At 39.7% G+C, this 22374-nt stretch overlaps 1 protein-coding gene across 4 annotated transcripts in view; it reads left to right on the plus strand.

Moving 5' to 3' along the window:
• The first annotated feature begins 1156 nt into the window (after positions 1 to 1156).
• Positions 1157 to 22374, plus strand: part of LOC127440840 (gastrula zinc finger protein XlCGF7.1-like) — a 50403-nt gene continuing 29185 nt past the window's right edge. The window contains exons 1-5 of one of the 4 annotated variants that reach the window (XR_007897202.1): positions 1157 to 1195; positions 2184 to 2299; positions 10854 to 11092; positions 19384 to 20412; positions 20756 to 20825. Coding sequence is in view for 1 of the 4 variants with exons in the window: in XM_051697813.1 (XP_051553773.1) it covers positions 11008 to 11092; positions 19384 to 20213 (915 nt within the window). In the remaining 3 variants the exon portion in view is untranslated. The other 3 variants (XM_051697813.1, XM_051697812.1, XM_051697815.1) reach the window with 3 other exon arrangements.

Below are 22374 nucleotides of genomic sequence, written 5' to 3' on the forward strand. Positions count from 1 at the left end.
GTAATCAGATTTCTTTGATTTATTATTTATTTGACATTCTTCATCTGGAACTCTTCACTTCTGCAGTAGACAGTGTGTTTCAAAAGCATAGACAACTTGTTATTTTAAAATATATTATTATAATTAAATTCCACCATGAAAGTCTGCACATGACATCTCCGTTCAGTCGCGAGGATTTAATTTATAAATGATCTTTTCATTTAGAAATTAGATTACTTACAACAATATTAACATTACCAGATGTACCCCTAACACTTCAAAAGGACAGACATAATAATAATTTCCCCATGTTTCCTGTTTTCCTCAATACACTGAGCAAACGGCATAGATGGTTTAGAAAGACCAACAATTTTAAACAAAAAAATAACTCCAGTTGTTACACGACAACGAATGCCATATCAAACATATGTAACCTGATTTTGTCTTGATTAAGGTTTGCAAACCCTTAAATAAATAGTAAATGTATTATTCAGCTATATAGCAACAGAGAAAGCATTAAAAGCAGAAGATTACATGTTTACTGATAGTGGCACCTGGTGGCTAAGGTTGGTACCGCAAGCATTTTTTTGAAGCGTGAAAAAAAAAATTTTTGAAGAGAAAAAAAAACTTTGAGACTTAGGCTCAGGAAGGAACTGAGACACTATTTCTTTTCTTTTCTTTTTTTTTTTTTTTTTTCACTCTTATTTTTTTTCCCACTGTGCGGTTCAGAGCTTCCGTAAAAGCTTGCTCGAAAAGTCTCTAAATGTCACTAAATGATGTCATACGGTAATTAGCATATTCGTGACGTCATCGCGTCTCATTTGAATTTTGCGTAGTGTCCACCCTTTACATGTGTTTGCTTCTCTGTGCTTACCGTACATACTGTAATACCCTATTAATTCCCTATATCTATCAATCACTCAGAGAGAAAGTTAGAAGCGACAGAAACTTATCTTTTCTCTCACACAGCGCTCAACCATAACAAACCACTATGTGCATATTTACAAAAACCACATCAGTATCGGAAGTATATCGATCTGCCCATCCCTAGGCTACATGTTATAATGTAAAACATGCCTCACTTCCCATTGTTTTATGTGTTCACTATGCATTGTGTGATTAAAAAAATAGGTAGGAAAGGACTTTTATTTTGAATTTCAAAACAGCTGCGTCATAAAGCGGCGCCGCGATTCATCTGTCTGTTGTTCTATTTCAGGTTTGTCTTCGGCATTTAATGTAAATAAAACGATACAAATTACACATACAGAGTTATATGAACACATTTTATCCTTATATTTTATGTATGTTGTGTATCAGACTGCTGGAGGTTCATGTTAGGGTGTTTCTGGGTCACTTTAACAATTCGGTGCCTTTAAGTCCCCAGTACAGGTTATGGTTTTTATCATGTTTAAAACACAATATTATGTTAATACGGCTTGTTAAAAGAATAAATTCATAAAGTTATTTTTAGTGTTACTGCTGTGGGCCTAGAAGTGTTGTGAGAAGATATAGGTTAAAAAAATAAAATTATATATATATATATATATATATATATATATATATATATATATATATATGTATATTTGTGTGTTTATATAAACATTGTCACTAGGGCTGCACGTTAATAGTATTTTTATGTTGTTAAAAATTATTATCACAGTTATTCTGTTAATTGAGAATTTTTTAAAAAAAATTTTTTATTACACTTTCATGTTAGCCCAAATCAAATAATAATTAGAAAATGAAATATGAATGAAACGGTGTAACTTTGTTAAATTGTCTTACCTTATCTCACATTGAATTATTTTTGGTATCCAGTCAACTTGTACATTAGTATATTATTGTAAAAAATATTTTATAATACTAAATTATTATTGTTAATATATAAATTATTAATCTTTTTTGCTGTAATAATTTAGGTATGCATTGAATTGAATCGCAATAAGACCTTGTGCGATTAAACTGCAAATGGCTGCAATTTAATTAAATAAAGAGTCTGCTTGTGCTGCTCACTTCAAAGTTTTTTGTACTGCTCTGTCCTGTCAGTATTATATTATAATAATGCATTATTACAGTGCTTTTTAAAGCGGTTCTGTGCGCCACAAGGGCATCTTGTGCTTACTGCTCAAAATAACAGATGTGCTATAAGCACAAGGACCTGAACTTATGTACACTGAGTGCTTTTTTCTTCTTCTTTTTTTTAGACAAAGGGTCACTGGCACATCCTGGGTGAAGCAGTCTTTATTATCATTTGTGGTGGTGGCATCTCAGTCTCCACCGGGCACATGAATCGTAATAATAACACGGGGATATAGATGAGGTATACTTAAAGCATCTTTATTAAATGTCTTCCAAGAAAACTGCATTAAAGGAATAGTTCACCCAAAAATGAGAATTTGCTGATAATTTACTCACCCTCAGGCCATCCAAGATTTATCTGAGTTTCTTTCTTCATTAAAACAGAATTTAAGACTTTTAGGATTTCATTTCAGGCCTCCTCCTCTAAACAATGCAAGTGAATGTCCTCCATTTTTTGATGGTCCAAAATTCATACTTAGGGTGCATCAAAATAATCCACACGACTCCAGTCGACAAATAAAGTTCTTCTGAACCCAAACGATTGATTATTTTTAGAAACAAAACAATACTTATATACTTTTTAACTACAAATGTTCGCTTCGGTACATCTCTGTGACGTGCGCTCATGAGAGGGATGATGTAAGCTCATTGGTAAGGTCACGTGTCACATGGAGGAAGAGTCAGGAAGCGTGTCATTGTTTACATTGTTTTTTGTTAAAATAATTATTGGAATTATATATATATATAATCAATTTTATATTGTTCTGAAATTGTTTTGGACTGTTTTGTTTTGTGAACGTCACAAGTTTCTCTTGTAAACAATGACGCGCTTCCTGACTCCTCCACATGACCATGACCATACCAACGAGCTTACGTCATCCCTTTCATGAGCGCACATCACAGAGATGTACGGAAGCGAACATTTGTAGTTAAAAAGTATATAAGTATTGTTTTGTTTCTAAAAATAATCAATCATTTGCATTCAGAAGAACTTTATTGGTCGACTGGAGTCATGTGGATTATTTTGATATACCCTAAATATGCATTTTGGACCGTCAAAAAATGGAGTACATTCACTTGCATTGTTTAGAAGAGGAGGCCTGAAATGAAATCCTAAAAGTCTTAAGTTCTGTTTTGATGAAGGAAGAAACTCAGATACATCTTGGATGACCTGAGGGTGAGTAAATTATCAGCAAATTTTCATTTTTGGGTGAACTATTCCTTTAACAGTACCACCTTGTTGAGTCCGCAAATGTGCTTTCTCCACTCGTGAACACGTGAAAGTGGAATTAATGTTACCAACATCCAACAAAATGAAAAGGCAAGCCACGTAGATAAAATAAATTGATAAACAATATTTAAATACTATAATTTCATTGTTAAATGAAATGTAATGAAATAATCACACAAAAAATATTTAAATAAAATATTTGAATAAATAACCAAAACCAAAGTTAAATCATCTCGTTCTTTATAGGGCCATCTGTCCTAATATACAGTAGAGAATATTTTGTGTAAGCCTACTTGTTTTTTAGGCCTGTTAAAACTTGTCATTGTCAAAATAAATATTTTTGTGTTTATTATTATTATTGTTATTGATTACTGTTTAACCAACCAACAGTATTTTTGTCAGCAAAAACTAGGCACCAACTGTGGTATTATGAACAAGGAAATTCAGTTAACTTAACAGTGACAGTGAGCAGAAAGCTAACACATAACCTGACAGAGCTGCTGATAAAGACTAAATTATTAGTATCGGTATCAGCTGATCAGATGAAAAGACAATCGATGATCGGTATTGGCTGAAAAAAATCCTGATCAGAGCATCACTAATATTCAAGTTGACTGGGTTCTAAAAATGATGATCAATTGTGGTCTGAGATCCAATCACAAAGTGGACAAAAACAACTGCACTGTGGACAGGAACAATTTGAATATTAAGAAGACAGTGTTTTTTCATTTTTCAAGTTTTTTTTTTTATTTGGTTGTTTGTGGCTGAAGTGAAAAGGTCTGAGTTTGGTTATTTTTAAGTGGACCCATGTATGAACCCTCAAACAAAAGCGTAAGTCTTTTTATTGGCAGAAGAACGTTGGGAAAACATGACCAAATTTTGGTTAAAAGGAATCACTTACTAGTTGTTAGTTTATCATATCACAGTTTAAATCACAATATTTTTCAAAACAATCACAATATGATTTTTTTTTTTTTGTCCAAATAGTGCAGCCCTAGCAGAAAACTAAAGGAAGACCTTTGAGTTTCTGTGTGTAGTTAACACCAGCTTTATGCTCCTCATTTTAAAAGCCTGGTGTCATGGAGTTACTATAGATTTGTTTAGAATCCTGTGGAGGCCAGACATATTTGGAGTTACACCATTTTGCAATTACAGTAAATCTGAAGAGCTTTAAATATAGCACGGTTAGCACACATTAGCAAACCAACAGCAGAAAATTCAGAGCAGATCTGTTCAAAGAACCGCTCAGAGACTGTTGAAAACACTGTATCATGAGCCTCTTGTGTGCTCAGAAAATGTTAAATACGCTACAGATAGAACAGAGCGGCGCATGTGTGAGCCATACAACATGCGGCTACATATTTCAGATCATGCTTAAAAGTAAAACAGACTGGTCATTAACTAACTTAACTAAATTGCTTGTGATTTGGTCTATCGTGTGTAGACACTGTCCATTGAGACAGAACCACCCTTGGACCCCCCTCTAGAACCGCCCCTGCACAGAGAATGAACATTTTGCAACTTTACCTGGCTGCTTGCTAATTTGCTTACTAGCTCAAGAATAGCGTAGACAATTATGCTTAATTAACTGTGAGAGGCAGAACTCGTGATGGTGGTTATGAAATTTAGCACCAAATCTGGGGTCTTAAAAGCCAAAGTATACTTTGGTTTTGACGTGAACGCTTTAGACAAATAAAGATGTCTTTATATTCCTTCAGACTCGAGTTGTACAAATGTACTGTAGGTATCTCCTGACTAGGGTTGCGAGAGTCCAGGTACAACAATACCTGAACTCACTTATTACTAATGAAGTATCGTGATACCAAAAAAATTAAAACGTTACAATATCATCTTGTTGCTAATTTCGGTACCATATTACAGTATGTTGTAATTAGCAAAATGATATGAGATGTGACGGTTTTAAAATAAAATAAAAAACCTCTGGATATGGTCATGTGTGATCATTAAACAACAGAAGGATGTAATTTAATTAAATATTATACAGTCACATGCGCTGCACGCTACAGAATGAACAAGAGGTGCCGCTCTGCTCTGTCATATTGATTCCCACACACACTCGCGCACACACACTTACACAAACGCAACAATTAAATGAACTCCTCCGGTGCAGCTTGGAGATTTCAGCTCGAGAGTCGTGACAGGGTTATCCCAGCATTAATGGGAAGCTTGATATAACAGGAAGAACTCAAAGGGCTGTCAAACAATCTTTTCCCGGTTTTGGACTATTCGGACATTTTGTTGGACATTTTAGTCGTAGGCGCAGCTGTGTTGTTTAAGCGCACTATGAGACGCAGGCAAGGGAAGCGAGCCGGCGTGCTGGTCAAGCTCCGACAGCGCGGCTTTCGAACAGCGCTGCCGAGTATTCATCTAGCGAATCTCCGCTCTCTTCCTAACAAAACGGACGAACTACTTCTCTCCCGTACAAACAAGGACTTTTCAAACTCTGCTGCCTTGTGCATCACAGAAACCTGGCTGAGTGAATCCATTCCGGACAGCGCATTACATCTGCCTGGCTTTCAGCTGTTCAGAGCGGATCGCATTGTGGAGTTAACGGGGAAAACGAGAGGCAGTGGAACATGCTTTTACATCAATGAAAGTTGGTATACAGATGTAACAACGTTAAAGAAGATGTGCTGTCCTAATTTGGAAGCACTGTTTATTAACTGTAAGCCTTTCTACTCGCCGTGGAAGTTTTCCTCGTTTATTCTTGTGAGTGTTTATATTCCTCCACACGTGTGCGTGAATGCAGCGCTGCAACAGCTGGCTGATCAGATCACAGACACGGAACAACAATACCTGGACTCACTTATTATTATTCTGGGAGATTTTAATAAAGCTAACCTCACCTGTAAACTGCCAAAATAAAGACAGCACATTACATGCCCCACCTGAGACAGAAATACATTGGATCATTGCTGCACAACATTAGAGGATGCACATCGCTCTGTCCCTAGAGCAGCTTTGGGACTCTCTGAACACTGTCTGGTTCATCTTCTTCCAACCTACAGGCAAAAACTAAAATCAGCTAAACCTGAGGTAAAGACTGTAAAGAGATGGACCAATGAAACAGAGCTGGTACTACAAGCCTGGAGTGTATTTTGAGGCTGCAGACACCTATCTGGATGAGCTCACAGATATTGTGACATCATATATCAGTTTCTGTGAGGATATGTGCATTCCTACTAGGGCTCATTTAACATACAACAATGACAAACCATGGTTTACAGCAAAACTCAGGCAGCTTCGTCAGGCCAAAGAGGATAAAATCTTGTACAATCAGGCCAGGAACATGCTGAATAAGAGAATCAGAGTGGCTAAAATAAGCTGCACTGATGAGCTGAAAAACAAGTTTTCAGCTAATGACCCTGCATCAGTGTGGAGAGGCCTAAAAGACTTTACTAACTTCAAGACACCATCCCCCAACACTGTAGGGAACCAACAACCGGCTGACGACTTGAATGTGTTTTACTGTAGATTTGAAAGGCCCAGTCTCACACCCCACACCCGCTCTGACCTTCACTTCACACAAACATCAACACCTCCTCCCCCCTCCTGCTACTCAACCTGCACTGAAGATCTGTGAAGACAAGGTGTGCCGTGTCTTCCGGAAACAAAAGACAAGCAAAGCACAGGGCCCAGATGGTGATTCACCCACTTGTCTAAAATCCTGTGGTGACCAGCTGGCCCCCATCTTCACACAGATCTTCAGTAGATCACTGGAGCAGTGTGAAGTTCCCTGCTGCTTCAAACGCTCAACCATTGTTCCTGTCCCAAAGGAACCCAAAATCACAGGACTTAATGACTACAGACCCGTCGCTCTAATGTCTGTCATTTGAGAGACTGGTGTTGGCCCACCTGAAGGACATCACTGGACCCTTTCTAGATCCCTTTCAATTTGCTTATCAGCAAACAGGTCTGTGGTGCAGTCAACATGGGATTGCATCATATCCTGCAACATCTGGACAGACCAGGGACATATGCAAGGATTGTTTTTGTGGACATCAGTTCGGCTTTCAACACCATCATCCCAGTTATTCTCCAGACTAAATTTCACCAACTCTCTGTTCCCACGGCTATCTGTCAGTGGATCACCAACTTACTGACGGACAGGCAGCAGCTAGTGAGACGGGGGAAATTCACTTCCAGAACATGTACGATCAGCACTGGTGCCCCCCAGGGATGTGTGCTCTCCCGACTACTCTTCTCCCTGTATACCAATGACTGCACTGCCAAGGACCCCTCTGTCAAGCTCCTGAAGTTTGCAGATAACACTACTGTCATCGGCTTCATCCAAGATGGCGATGAGTCTGTATACAGAAGGGAGGTTGAATGGCTAGCTCACTGTTGTATTCAAAACAACCTGGAGCTGAACACGATCAAAACAGTGGAGATGATAGTGGAAGGAACACCCCAACATTTACCCCGCTCACCATTCTAAACTGCACTGTGGCAGCAGTGGAGTCATTCAGATTCCTGGGCACTACCATTTCACAGGACCTGAAGTGGGACACCCACATTGACTCCATTGTGAAAAAGGCCCAGCAGAGGTTGTACACCCTTCACCAGCTGAGGAAGTTCAACCTGCCACAGGCGCTGCTGATACAGTTCTACTCAGCAGTCATTGAGCCTGTCCTCTGCACTTCAGTAACTGTCTGGTTTGGTTCAACTACGAAATCGGATATCAGAAGACTACAAAGACAGTTTGGACTGCTGAGAGGATTATTGGTTGCATCCTGCCCCCCTTCAAGAACTGTACACTTCCAAGTGAGGAAAAGGGCTGGAAAAATCACTCTGGATCCCACTCACCCAGCCCACTACATTTTTGAACAGTTGCCTTCTGAACAGTGCTACAGAGCACTGAGCACCAGAACCGTCAGGCACAGGAACATTTTTTTCCCTCAGGCTATCCATCTCATGACCAGTTAAAACTGCCCCATTGAGCAATAAGTATGTGTAATACACAGCTTAGTCTATTTATATTTATCCAACATACCCTACCTCTTCTGCCATACATTCCCTTGCATCTGTATATAACAGATTTGTATTTGTACATACTTATAAATACATTATATGGCCAAAAGTTTGTGGACACCCCCTTCTAAGTAACGAATTTGGTTACTCCATTAAATCCAGTAAAGAAAAATCTTAATGTATCTTTATGTAATGGCTTGGGCTTTGTGTGCTTCCAAATTTGTGGCAACTGTTTGGGGATAGCCCTTTTCTGTTCCAGCATAACAATGCCCCTGTGAACAAAGTGAGGTCCATAAAGAAATGGTTTACTGTGTCTGGCATGGAAGAAATTGCCTGGCCTGCACAAAGGCCAGACCTGAACCCCACTGATCACTTTTGGGGTGAACTGGAACAGCAACTGTAAGTCAGGCCCCATTGACCAACATCAGTTCCTGACCTCACTGATAGCCTTGTGTCTGAATGAGAACAAATCCCTGCAGCCATGTTACTACATACAGTATAGTGGAAAGCCTTCCCAAAAGAGTGGAAGTGCAAAGGGGGAAATTGATGCCTAAGGTTTTGAAATCAAATGTTCATCAAGCACATATGGTGTCCACAAACTTTTGGCCATATATATATATATATATATATATATATATATATATATATATATATATATATATATATATATATATATATAGTCTTATTATGTATTTCTATATATCTCTATATACTTATATGTTCTATTCACTTTTTATTTTTATTCTGTTTTTTTTATTATTATCTCTGTCTTGTTGTTGTATTGTTTGTGCACTGGAAGCTTCTGTCACCAAGACAAATTCCTTGTATGTGTAAGCATACTTGGCAATAAAGCTCATTCTGATTCTGAAAATAAAAGTCCTGCTTAAATAAAATCACTATTCAACTGGATGCATGACATTGACAGAAAATATAACTACTGTATAAAAAAAGTAATATTTAAAAAGTAGCAATAATACTCATAATAACAATTATACAAAATTAAATGGTTGTTTTAATATTATTATCAGTAAGCAATATCACAAATGCTAGTGTTTGTGTGTGATGTTGTGATTCAGCCATAGCAGCCATGTGCCACAGGTATTCAGATTTTTTCTCTCCATTGTTTTCATTAATACTGTGAAGCTCTGTTGTGCAGAATTTTATTTTACCAAAAGTAAATTGCGATTTAAAAAAAATTTTTTTTTGCTGTATCAATTTGATTAAACACCATTTGATCATAACATTTAAATAAAACATTTAACATGGAATCCAGAAAAATGAAAACAGAAAACGCATAATTTGTATCTGTGAGATTTTATGTAGTTCTTTTAATCAAGTCATTTTCTGTGTAATTTCATAACAAATCTGAGGCTTTTTATTTGTTGATTATAGTATCGAAACCGAGGTACCAGGGCTGGTATTGTACCGAAGCCAAAATTTTGGTATCGGAGCAACCCTACTCCTGACCTCCTTACACACATGTTCTTGAAATGCACATCCACTGAGACATTCGTCTCCTGTTGTTTACCGGCGATTACATCTTCTAGTGCTTCTTCGTGACAACAATGGCTCAAATGTGAGTGTTGCCACCTTGTGGACCCACTAATTAGTGCAAGTAATTCTAGGCGCATGCGCATTCTGCGCATACAAAGACGCGTGATTAGAAAAATCAGGCTGTGTGTGTTCAGTGCTAAAGCACTCTGCTGAGGACAACAGTTTCATCACGCATGTCTGACCGGAGTATACTTTGGGCTTAACTCAAACCCTCTAGCGTCACCAACAGTTCTAAGTTGAAAACACATTTCGGCCAATAAATTTTGTGCTGTAAGGCCTAGATTTACTTTTTCTTTTCTTTTTTTTTTTTGGGTCATGCTGAGTCCCAATTTGTTGCATTGCACCGTTTGTCCAATTTACTCAAAATTTGGCATGTCATCTAGAAACACTCATGACAAAAAGTAATGAAATTTATGATGATTGACCAAACCGTTCTCTCATACCATTTCAACAAACTCGACCGAGACCAATGTGAGGCTGTATCTTTGCAACGCTTTAGCATATTGACACAAAATTTGCAGGGTACCTGCACATTCTCGGCACAGTGCCACCTAGTCAAAAAATATGAAAAATGGCTATTTTTGCTATAATTTCTGAATAGTTCGGCCTAAAATCATGTAACTCTCTTAGATTTCTTGGGGCATACCGAGTTGAATGATACCCAATTTTCCCATGTCGGCCATATTGGGTATGGGTCATTTTGAATTTTGTCATGAAGTGCTATATTTTACAAATGCATTGCCACATCATTAGGAAATTTGGTGTGTCATCGGGCTGAAGGCACCTGAAGGCACTCAACATGTATCAATGAATTTCATGGCAAGATGCCAATAAGGATCTAAGGCTGTATCTCATGAACGCTTTGATGTACTGACATAAAACTTTCAATGTGGCATTGTGACTAAGCGCTCACAATACCATATCAATTTGGTGACAAAGCCACCTTTTAGTAAAAAGCTTAAGGTGTTAATACAGACATTTTTAAATTCTGACATTTATTTATTTTTAATTTTGGCAGGTCTGATTGTTGCTACCACACAGTGATTGTGAATCCATTCCCAAAGCAATTCACCAATAAATGCTCTGAATATTCCTGTTATCTTTGAACTGAAGAAGAGTTTCCAGAAGAGCAAGACAAGTGTGTCAACAATTTCTGACATACTGCTGCAAAGATGGATTTTATTAAAGAGGAGAGAGAGGACATGGGTTATCCAGAACCACACAGAGTGAAAAATGAAGAAACTGAAGAACAAATAGGTTTGTGTCCCTTCTTGATTCTTTATTAATGATTGCTGACATGTGATTTGAGTATCTCAGACCCTGTTTACACCTGGTATTAAGATGCATTCAGGTGATCTGACCACAAGACGTCAATGCTAAATAAAGGTGTGAAATGGGTCACAAAAACCACATATAGAGTCAGATGCCTTCCGTTGTCCAGCTACGGGGTCATCAGCCTGGAGCCACCTATCACGGATGTTTCGCCCCATTAGTCCCGGAACTTCTGGTGGTGGGGCAGCGGTCAGGGACGTCTCCATGCCACCCCCCGCAGCTGGACACCGGATCCTTTTGATTGCCTCTCGTTCTTGCTTTCCCATCAAGACATTCCTCCTTTCCCGTCTAGACATACCAGTAGTTAAAAATGCATGTGGCCACATTACATTTGAGGTTCAAATGCTAATCCATCCTGTTGTGTCCCAGACAGCAGTGAAGCACCATCCACTCAGTTGCCAAATTTCTGTAAAGCAGCACCAAAGTGTTCAGTTCTGGTAATTTTGGAGTAGCATTTTCTTTTTTTCACCCAATTTGAAATGCCCAATTCCCAATGCGCTTTTTTAAGTCCTCGTGGTCACGTAGTGATTCGCCTCAGTCCGGGTGGTGGAGGACGAATCCCAGCCTCCGCGTCTGAGACCGCCAACCCGCGTATCTTATCACGTGGCTTGTTGAGCACATTGCCACGGAGACATTGTGCGTGTGGAGGCTTCACACCATCCACCGCGGCATCCATGCTCAACTCACCACGCGCCCCACCGAGAACGAACCACATTATAGCGACCACGAGGAGGTTACCCCATGTGACTCTACCCACCCTAGCAACCGGGCCAATTTGGTTGCTTAGGAGACCTAGCTGGAGTCACTCAGGCATTATTTTTATTTCTTAAAGGAAAACCAAAAAAAATCTTTTTTTTTTTGCGATAATCGTTTTTGCAAGGCAATAATCTGACGTGGTGCAAGCTGCGAGGCGATCGTCTGTGTTCTGCGACAGCTATCAGGTCATTGAATAATGTATAACGTGCGAAGATGGACAGCGTTGGTGCCGTAGTCAGACTGCGTAATATGCGTATAGGGAGCGGTGGTATACCTCTGCAACATCAGTAATATGGGAGCAGATCCAGTCTGCCAAGAGAGGCAAGAAAGACCTCAATGTAGTCTGGCTGGACCTGGCAAATGACAAAGCCTTTCTATTCATAAAGGGATTAGTAGCGACCAGATATTGTTTGAGGTGGATGGTGAAAGAATCCCGGTGCTGGCAGAGCAGCCCATTCAAAGTTTAGGAAGAGAATAATCAGCAGATCTGTCAGATAAACACATGGCAGGGTTGGTTCTGAAGCAGCTGAAAGAGGGCTTGGATAAAATAGACAGTTGTCTTCTCTCAGGCAAATACTGTACAAGGTCTGGTGTTACAAATTTACATTGTATCATCGCTCTATGTGGCAGCTAAAGATGTGAGATCACTGCAGCGGCAGTGGATGGACACCAGAGCCAAACAGTTACATCAGGAAGTGGCTGGGCTTGCTGTGTTGTCTTTCAGATGTAGCATTGTTTGGAAGAAATGCCTTACAACTGCCAATAAAGTCCATCACTATGAGTTACAAGCAGGAGAAGACCAGGTTGTTTTTAGAACTAAGGGAATCAACAGATCAGTCAATGAGGGCTTGTCAATCCCAGGGCTGCGTTTCCCAATAACGATCAATCTTAGCGGTTACGAGCATTTTCTACTAGCAATATAATGGACGTTTCCCAAAACTGCACTTAACATAAACGTGTGAGGACGTGCTCTAAGTGCTACTTAACAGAGTCTCTGTCCATGTGACAGTGCTGAAATGTGACCGTAGTGCTGTTCGTCATTGTAACATCATTAAAAATATTTTCTTAAATGTTCAACCTAATTAACTGCATATTTACATATTGTTTTAACAATAATTTTGTGCAGAACAATCTTTTTTCTTTTACACAGTCTGCTTCCATAATCAGGTGTGCATTTATAATATTTAGTTTTCCAAATTCCTCTCGATATAAAAGCTTCCAGGATTAGTGAAAACAGTGGAGACCCTGTGCAGGATCCTTCTAATTACAAGCATTCATTGAATATTATGGGTTATCACAGAGCACAAAATAAGGAAACGTTTGGAAGATCAGCTTTAGGGACATTCACCAATAAAGCAGAGGTCTGCTCTTTACTTTCAAAAGTGATAACGGTGACAGCAGTGCTGCATATAAGGTGCTACACAACTTGTGCTGTCGAGAGAGCCTTTGGGTGTCAGAGAGGAAGAGGAGACGAGGATAAAAGCATCTGCCAAATAAACAAATGTAAATGAAGGATGATGAGCAAATATATACAGATGATTTTCATACACGGTAGCAAGTTAATTGCTTTTTCTTTTCTTTCTAATATTAATTTATACAGTGGTCTGCATCAATAATGCCACCACTTTGTTGTTACCAACCAGTCCAAGTAGTCCACACAAATAACTTTATTTGTTTATTTGTTCATCCATTTAGACTATTTTATGCATTTCATATTATTAATATTATTATTATCATCATTATTAGACTTGTCTGTTAAAATAAAAATAAATAAAACAAATATATCCTGATATTAAAGTCTCAGCATAAAGTGTAGCTATTGGTATTTAAATTGTATAGTGTAATTTCAGGATTGTCCTGCAAGTATCTGCATATGTCTGTGTCCTCACGATGCTCGTACTCTGGATAAGTTGTAAATCTACAAGCATTTTCAAGTACTACTTAAGGTACGATGCTTCTTAGGAAATGGGACGCACAACTAAGATGAATCGTAAGATGGATTCTATGATCTACTTAGGCTTATGATGCTTTTGGGAAAAGAAGCCCTGGTCCGAACAGGCCACTCCTGGAAGGCAAAGGAGGTTGTAAACTGGCCGGTTTCAAGACTGGAGTAACAAAAGATCATTGGAAGAACCCAATCAGGAAGAGCAGGCTTTGGATAAGGCATGGCTCCCAAACTGTGGTCAGCAGCCTCTAAAAAATAGAAGAATGCGATGGTGGTGACAGAAGTAACTAAGATGGAAGAGGAAGGGTATATGATTCGAGCAGTCAGCCAGCAGCAGCAAGGGTGCTGGACATTATGGGAAGGTGCATCTAATAGAGTTTTAGGATGGGCTGACCTGTGGAAGTTACCCCAGGCCAGGCCAAGATTTCTAATAAAATCCACTTATGACACTCTTCCAAGCCCTTGAAATTTGTCTATATGGTATGGTAAATAGGAGAGTTGTCCCCTTTGCGATGCCCCAAGAGCAAATCTGCAGCACATGTTGGCTGGGTGCAAGACCGCCTTGGCACAAGGAGGGTACAGATGGCAGCATGATCAGGTTCTGCAAAAGCTGGCAGATATCCTTGAGGTGTGTAGAATAAAGGCCAACAAAGGCTATCATGCTCCTCAGAGGAAGAACACGTAAAAAAAAAAAAAAAAAAGGAGGTGCTGCACAAGGCACGGCACGGAGGGAGGAAAGGTCAATCCTGGCATATGGAAGTGATTGGTCAATGGGGGTCGACCCTCATTGAAGGTGCGCTCTGAGTGTAATGGCTTTATACTTTTATTTAGTGATTATGAAAGTTTGAAACATAAAAATAAAGATATTGTGTATAACAATAAATAGTATTAATAAATATATCTTTTCAAAAGACTATTTGTGCAGCTGGTTTATTATGACATCCGCTTCAGTCCCTCGTTTGCTTGTAAACAGCAACACGAAAGCAAACCGCACCAGTCTGATCGTACACGTCTGAGCCCAGCCTAGTGTAATCACACCAGTTTGATCGTATGGACGGGGGGTTATTGAACCCTGGTTGTATGGTATGTCTTGATGAGAAAGGAGGAATGTCTTGATGGGGGAGCAAGAACGAGAGACAATCGAGAGGATCCAGTGTCCACCTGTGGGGGGTAGAATTCCCTGACCGCTGCCCCACCACCAGGAGATGTTCTGGGATTAATGGGGTAAAACATCTGTGATAGGTGGCTCCCAGCTGATGACCCCGTAACTGGACAATTGAAGGCACCGGCGGAGATGTAGGAGGCAGTAATGCCCAAGGTTTGTATTCGTGAAATTCTTTAATATTTACAGTGTTTTCTGAAGGTAAAATTTTTCATAATGTATGACTGTACTTTTAAATATTCATGTATATATACATTTATTACACTTCATTACTAAATTTTGTTGAATGTTTTATATGCACTTGAGCAATTAACATTGAGTTTACATTGATATGTTTAACAAGCGCTAAATTGATACTGTCTCTCTAAGAGAAGTGTTTACGGTTGAATGACCACAGCGCACATTAACGAGAAGTTGCACGGTTGTTTTTCCCTCATCCGTACAATGAATGACTAGAAATAATCTTTTTGATCACCAACTGACTGTAAATAACAGAAAAAATATTAAAAGAGACATGAAATGAAAATGGGGTGCCTGGGTCTCGTCTTTGGATACAAAATACATGGAATGAAGCAGAAGGAAACTTTGACTTGTATAATATGACTTGCTTGAACAAATACTTACTGTATTGTACACATTCTCAAATTCAAATCTACAAGCTCTCGAGTTTTGCAACACTTTTACCTTCTAACTGAAGTCCAACAGGCACGTAACTGGCATGCTTTAAAATGGAGAATGTTGAAAAAGAACAGTCCGTGGAACAGTTTGACCAAAATCAGAGTTGATGTCATTAAATGCAATGTCAGTGACATTCCAATGATCAACTAAAGTGATGGAGACAGCGTGATCATGACAGATCCAGACCCACTGCAGCCAAATAAGGTCAATTTCCTTCAGGGCGCACACTCACGAGACAAGTTATTTTTTCTCTGGCAAGTAAAATCTGAATTTTTACTCGTCAGTTGCAAGTAAAATTCATATTTCAGTCACAGTGCAAAATTTGTTCGCATCTGCGAGTGAATTACTCGCAATATAGAGAGCTGATATGACTTCTTGTTTTGTATTGCTTATCACCAGTTCAAACTCAAATACACTGTTGTTGCAAAATTTCAGTAAAACATCTACTCAGTTCAGAAATTGATCCAAGTCTTTTCCATTGTCCTTGTTGAGGCTCACCAATGCCATATCATCAGCATATTTAAAAAGATTAAAATAGGTGTTTCAGATCCTGAAATCCTTGACAGAGAAAATATACTGATCAGCCACAACATTAAAACCACCTGCCTAATATTGTGTAGGTCCCCATCGTGCCGCCAAAACAGCCATCCCTCATCTCAGAATAGCATTTTGAGATGCTATTCTTCTCACCACAATTGTACAGAGCGGTTATCTGAGTTACTGTAGATTTTGTCAGTTCAAAAGCAGTCTGGCCATTCTCTGTTGACCTCCATCATCAACAAGGCATTTCCATCTGCAGAACTGCCACTCACTGGATGTTTTTTGTTTTTGGCACCATTCTGAGTAAATTCTAGAGACTGTTGTTTGTGAAAATCCCAGGAGATCAGCAGTTATAGAAATACTCAAACCAGCCCATCTGGCACCAACAATCATGCCACGGTCCAAATCACTGAGATCACATTTTTTCCCCATTATGATGGTTGATGTGAACATTAACTGAAGCTTCTGACACATATCTGCAAGATTTTATGCACTGCACTGCTGCCACATGTTGGGCCTCATGTATTCAGATAGAAGACAAAGGCAGGCCTTCCACAGTCGTAAAACCTAACTCAGCCCCCACACTCCAAGTCGTAAATCTTACTGATAAAAATCGCGCCAAAATCAAACAAAGGGAGTCCAAAACAGACTACAAATCTCATGAAGCCTTGCTCACTAAAGGATTGAACTCTCAACTTCCATTGGATGAGGCACACAACAGAACGTCCCTCAAACCATGACATCATCAGGAGTAGAAATACCTCTGAAGTGCTTCCGGGATTTGCTTCCAGCAACTTTGTTTGCAGTGTATAGACGCAGCTCATCGCTGCTCTCAGGTGCAACCTCGTGGCACAAGGAAGTAACGTCTGACTTGAAACTGTGGCCATACAATCTCGATCTTGCTGGATGAGTTGAGATTACTCTGTGTTCAACCAAACGCTCTAACGGATCCGAAGGAGACCGCCGAGCAATCCGCATCTTCATCCGTTTGCATGCAGAAGTGAAGAGATTAAAGATTTCTCTTCCATCTTCAGTCAAGTCGACATTTCTGAAGTTCTCCGCCAGCCCGCCGAGAATCAACAGCCGTGCCTGCCAACAGAGCAAGGAAATGGCCTCCCGTCATCACACGAGCCTCAAGGAACCGGGTCGGATTTAAAGGACGGATGAACACACATTCTACCTGTGTCCTCATGCGATTCAAGTAAGAGGTTTACGTCTGGGCAGAGATAGAGTATTATAGTGTGTTATTCTTGTGTTTCAAGGTTTTTGCTTGTAGAGTTTACGGACCGCCAAGTCCGCTCATTATTAATACTCAGGGTATTAATTATCACAAATTTGTTTTGCTGTATTGTGGTCCAACCAAATTGGACTGTTGTGCATTTTTGCCATCGCGGGTGAGACTGACAAGCTGTTTTGATCCATCAAGAGTCAAAGAACGTGGGACTGTTTACGAGCCGTCCACCGCATCTCTCAGCGATAAACTAACAGCTGCTTTCTCTCCCACAATAGCGAAATCGGCTTTAGGGCCGTCACTTAATTCTATCTCTCGCTCTTGTACTAACCACACACACACACACATGCACGCGACCCCTCACAAACATTCTGCCACACATTTTTGGCTCGTAGATAGCTTAATGCTAAAGCCCAGCTTTGTCCCTAAGCTATCGTACAAGCGGATACACGCAGTAACTGGTAGACGCCATTGACTGGTTTCTCTCTGCCTCCATTCGCGGTCATATTCCCTGGCCGGAAGTCTCGCGTGACATACTCTCTACGAAAGTCACGTCCGCCATTTTGTGCGCGTCCCTCCTTACACTGTCACACACACACCTTATGTGTTATAGGATTATTTTAGTTTCCATATCTAATCATATCACTGTTTAGTTTGTAGTTGTAAGTCGGAAGTTTATTGACTGCATTGTATTAATTATTAATTGATATTACTGCATAAATAAACTTTGTTTATATTACAAAGAGAAGTGTTTTGGTTTGTTTTGCATACGCTTGTGTCATGCTGACGGGATGTCAGTGCTCAGATTCAAGCCTTCATTCATTGTTTTTTTTTTTCCCGAAAATCGTTATTCTTCGGATGTCAATTTTCCTAAGAAAACAATCTAATATTGAGACTGTTTTACTATCTGGTTATTAGTCCCTGATTTCAGGGTGGTGCCCCGTCAATGTTAATCCTAATTAATATTCTGTTGATTTTTGATAATTGATAATTGTCTTTGATGATTGTTTAATTTGAATGATCAATAAGCTAGTGTTAATTTTAATTAATGTTTCATCGATGTTAACAATTAACAATTATCTTTGATAATTGTTGATTTAAAGGATTAAAAAAAAGCTAACATTGATTCTCATCAATGTTCTATTGATTTTAATAATTAATAATTATCTTTGATAATTATTAATTATTGCTAATAACCAAACTTGCTCCTAAATGTAGCGCACTACATTTACTGGAGCCCCATATGAGGTTTTAATGAGTTAGATTCAATTAATTAATTTAAATATTAATTAATAACTAAAGAAATAATTATTAATTATTTTTGATAGTAACACTGATCTAAACAACCAGTAAAGCCATACATACACGATTGGCTGATTAGATAATCGCAGGGATTATTGTTGGTGCCAGACGGGCTGGTTTGAGTATTTCTGTAACTGCTGATCTCCTGGAATTTTCACACACAACAGTCTCTAGAATTTACTCAGAATGGTGCCAAAAACAAAAAAACATAAAGTGAGGGACAGTTCTGCAGATGAAAACGTCTTGTTGATGAGAGAGGTCAGCAGACAATGACCATGCTGGTTCGAACTGACAAAGTCTACGATAACTCAGATAACCGCTCTGTACAATTTTGGTGAGAAGAATAGCATCTCAGAATGCTATTCTGAGATGCGGGTTGGCGCTGTTTTGGTGGCACGAGGGGGACCTACACAACATTAGGCAGGTAGTTTTAATGTTGTGGCTAATCAGTGTATAATGTTGGTGAAAGGAAACAACCATGAGGGGCCAATATATCAACAAGACCTTCATCTGACATATTGCTGGACTAATTTTCATTTCACATTTGTTGCCCTTATTTATTTATTTATTTATTTTCTGACCATTTAATATGTTTATTTTAGGCTGGATGGAAGTGAAAGTGGAAAATCAAGAACTGAATGAAGTGGAGGAGAAACATCAGGATCCTCATACATCCATAACTGAAGACAAATCATTTAGTTGCTCACAGACTGAAAATAATTTCTCACAACAAACAACTCAAAGCACAAAAGCCACAAAGTGTTTCACCTGTCCTCAGTGTGGAAAGAGTTTCACACGTAAATTAACCCTAAAGGAACACATAAGAATACACACTGGAGAGAATCCTTTCACATGTCCTCAGTGTGGAAAGAGTTTCAGACAAAAAGGACACCTTACCAGTCACGTGAGAATTCACACTGGAGAGAATCCTTTCACATGTCCTCAGTGTGGAAAAAGTTTCAGACAAAAAACAAGCCTAAATACCCACAAAAGAACTCACACTGGAGAGAAGCCCTTCACATGCCCACAGTGTGCAAAGAGTTTCTCACGGAAAGAAAACCTTAACATTCACATGAGAGCTCACACTGGAGAGAGACCGTTCACATGCCATTACTGTGGAGAGAGATTCAAATATTTAACTAATCTTCAAAATCATATTCACTCTCAACACACTGGAGCAAAGTCATTTAACTGTGATCAGTGTGATAAAAGTTTTATCTTGGAATCAGACCTGAAAATTCACCAGGATCCCCATTTGTGCTCTTTTTGTGGAGAGAGTTTTTCATGCCCACACCGTTTCAAAGAGCACCACAAAATTCATACTGGGAAAATGTATGTGTGCCTTGAGTGTGGTGATGCCTTTTCAGGAGCTGGCAACTTGAAGATACACCAAAGAATCCATATTCAAGAAAAACCTTACAACTGTTCATAATGTGTATAGAGTTACACTCATACAGGAGTCTTGAAAACAAATGGAGAGAATCTATTCCACCAGCATTCATGTGGGCAGAGTTTCACCACATCAAGTACCCAGATGACTCATTTTAAAAAAGCATTGTGGAAAAATGTCTCACTGAGCTCTTTTCCAGGTTCATCTTCAGATCCAATGCATTAAAAAGTGTGAATTTCAGGTAAAGCTTAAAATAAATGAAATTGTACTTTTGGTAGAAATTCTAGTTTTTAGAAATGCCTTTAATGATGGGAAGTAGTAGCAATAGAAATCTACTTATAGAAATGTCTATTATTGTAATGTCTCCTTTCAGTTGTATTTCTGTGACATGTTGTTCACTGTTGAAAGATACTGATAAAGATTATAGAGGCTTAACCAGCCAACTACTCTTATTGTGTGGATGAAAACAAAAATACATTGAAATGAATTTTGATTATTCCAATATTCCTTATACTTTTATATTTTTTGCTTTGTAAAAACAAGTCTAACTTGGGCATGGTTGAAAATATATGTCTTTTATTTAGGACTGTCGGTGTAACGTGTCAATTCATTGCAATTAATTATATAAAAAAATAGTGCATTAAAAAAATGAATGCAATTAATCATATCCCCGGACCATAAAAAGGAATATTCCTACCATCGGAGCAATTCAAGCTTGAAGGACCACCTGTTTTCTCCAGGGGGCAGTAAGTGAAACTCCAACTGTATAGGCAACACACAGCTGTGCAGAGGACAAAGCACACTTACTGAAAGCAGACAGCACAACATGAGTCTTGTTCTTGTGTTCAATAGTGTTGCCACTGTGTACAGTGTTACCAGTTTTACTAGGTACAAGGGACAACACCGGTGTAAGGACAGTCGATAAGGAGGACACGGGAGGCAGGTTGCTCCACTCACAGGTAAGGCTTTTAATGACCACACTAATCTCTTCAGCTTCACAATAATAAATTCTTAGCTTCACAATAATAATTTCTTCAGCTTCACAATAATAAATTCTTAGCTTCTCAATAATAATCTCTTCAGCTTCACAATAATAATTTCTTCAGCTTCACAGTAATAACTTTCTGGACCCAGGCTCTCTCCCTGGTCTGCTGGCGGTGTGGCTCTTTTATGCCGCTCTCCCGTGCTCACTGTAATTAGAGACAGGTGTTAGACATAATTTAGCTCAGGTGCAAGCGCCCTTACCGCTTTCTCTCTCTCCAGATGGACACTTGACCACGCCCCAGCTGCCACATATCCCCACTGCCCGACTCAGGCCGGGGAGGCATCTGGCCTGCCTACCACTCCCCCCTGTTTCTGGAAAGGAAATCGGTGGCAGCCATCTGCGCTCCTGGTTTGTGGACCACCTTGAATTTAAATGGCTGAAGAGCCAGATACCAACGGGTGATCCGCACGTTGGTGTCTTTCATGTGGTGGAGCCATTGGAGTGGGGCGTGATCCGAACAGAGGGTGAAGGCCCGCCCCAACAGGTAGTATCGGAGAGTGAGTATCGCCCACTTGATGGCAAGACATTCTTTATCTGCGGTGCTGTACTTAGTTTCCTTCAATGAGAGCTTGCGGCTAATGTACAGCACTGGGCGCTCCTCCTTCTCCACCACCTGTGAGAGTACAGCCCCCAGCCCTCTGTCTGAAGCGTCCGTCTGTAAAACAAAAGGGAGAAAGAAATAGGGTGAATGTAAATGCGGCCCCCGGCAAGGTTTAACTTGCGTGAATGCCTGCTGGCATTGCTTCGTCCACTGGACCGGGTCTGGAGCTCCCTTTATAGTGAAATCAGTCAGCGGGCTGGTGACGTCCGAATAGTTAGTTATGAATCTTCTATAATAGCCAGCCAGCCCCAGGAACTGTCTCACCCCCTTTTTGGTCTTGGGCCTCGGGCTGGTCGCAGTCACCACTATCTTATCAATTAGGGGACACACCTGCCCGTGGCCCAAGTGGAACCCCAGATACCGTACCTCCACCCGCCCAATCGCATACTTCTTTGGGTTTGCTGTGAGTCCCGCTCGACGCAGCGATCTCAGAACCGCCCTCAGATGTTGCATGTGCCCCTGCCAATAATTGCTGTAAATGATGATGTCATCTAAATAGGCAGCGGCATAAGCTGAATGCGGTCTGAGGATTCGGTCCATGAGATGCTGAAACGTAG

Source organism: Myxocyprinus asiaticus, chromosome 5 (genome assembly GCF_019703515.2).
Source record: "Myxocyprinus asiaticus isolate MX2 ecotype Aquarium Trade chromosome 5, UBuf_Myxa_2, whole genome shotgun sequence".
Taxonomy (NCBI): Eukaryota; Metazoa; Chordata; class Actinopteri; order Cypriniformes; family Catostomidae; genus Myxocyprinus; species Myxocyprinus asiaticus.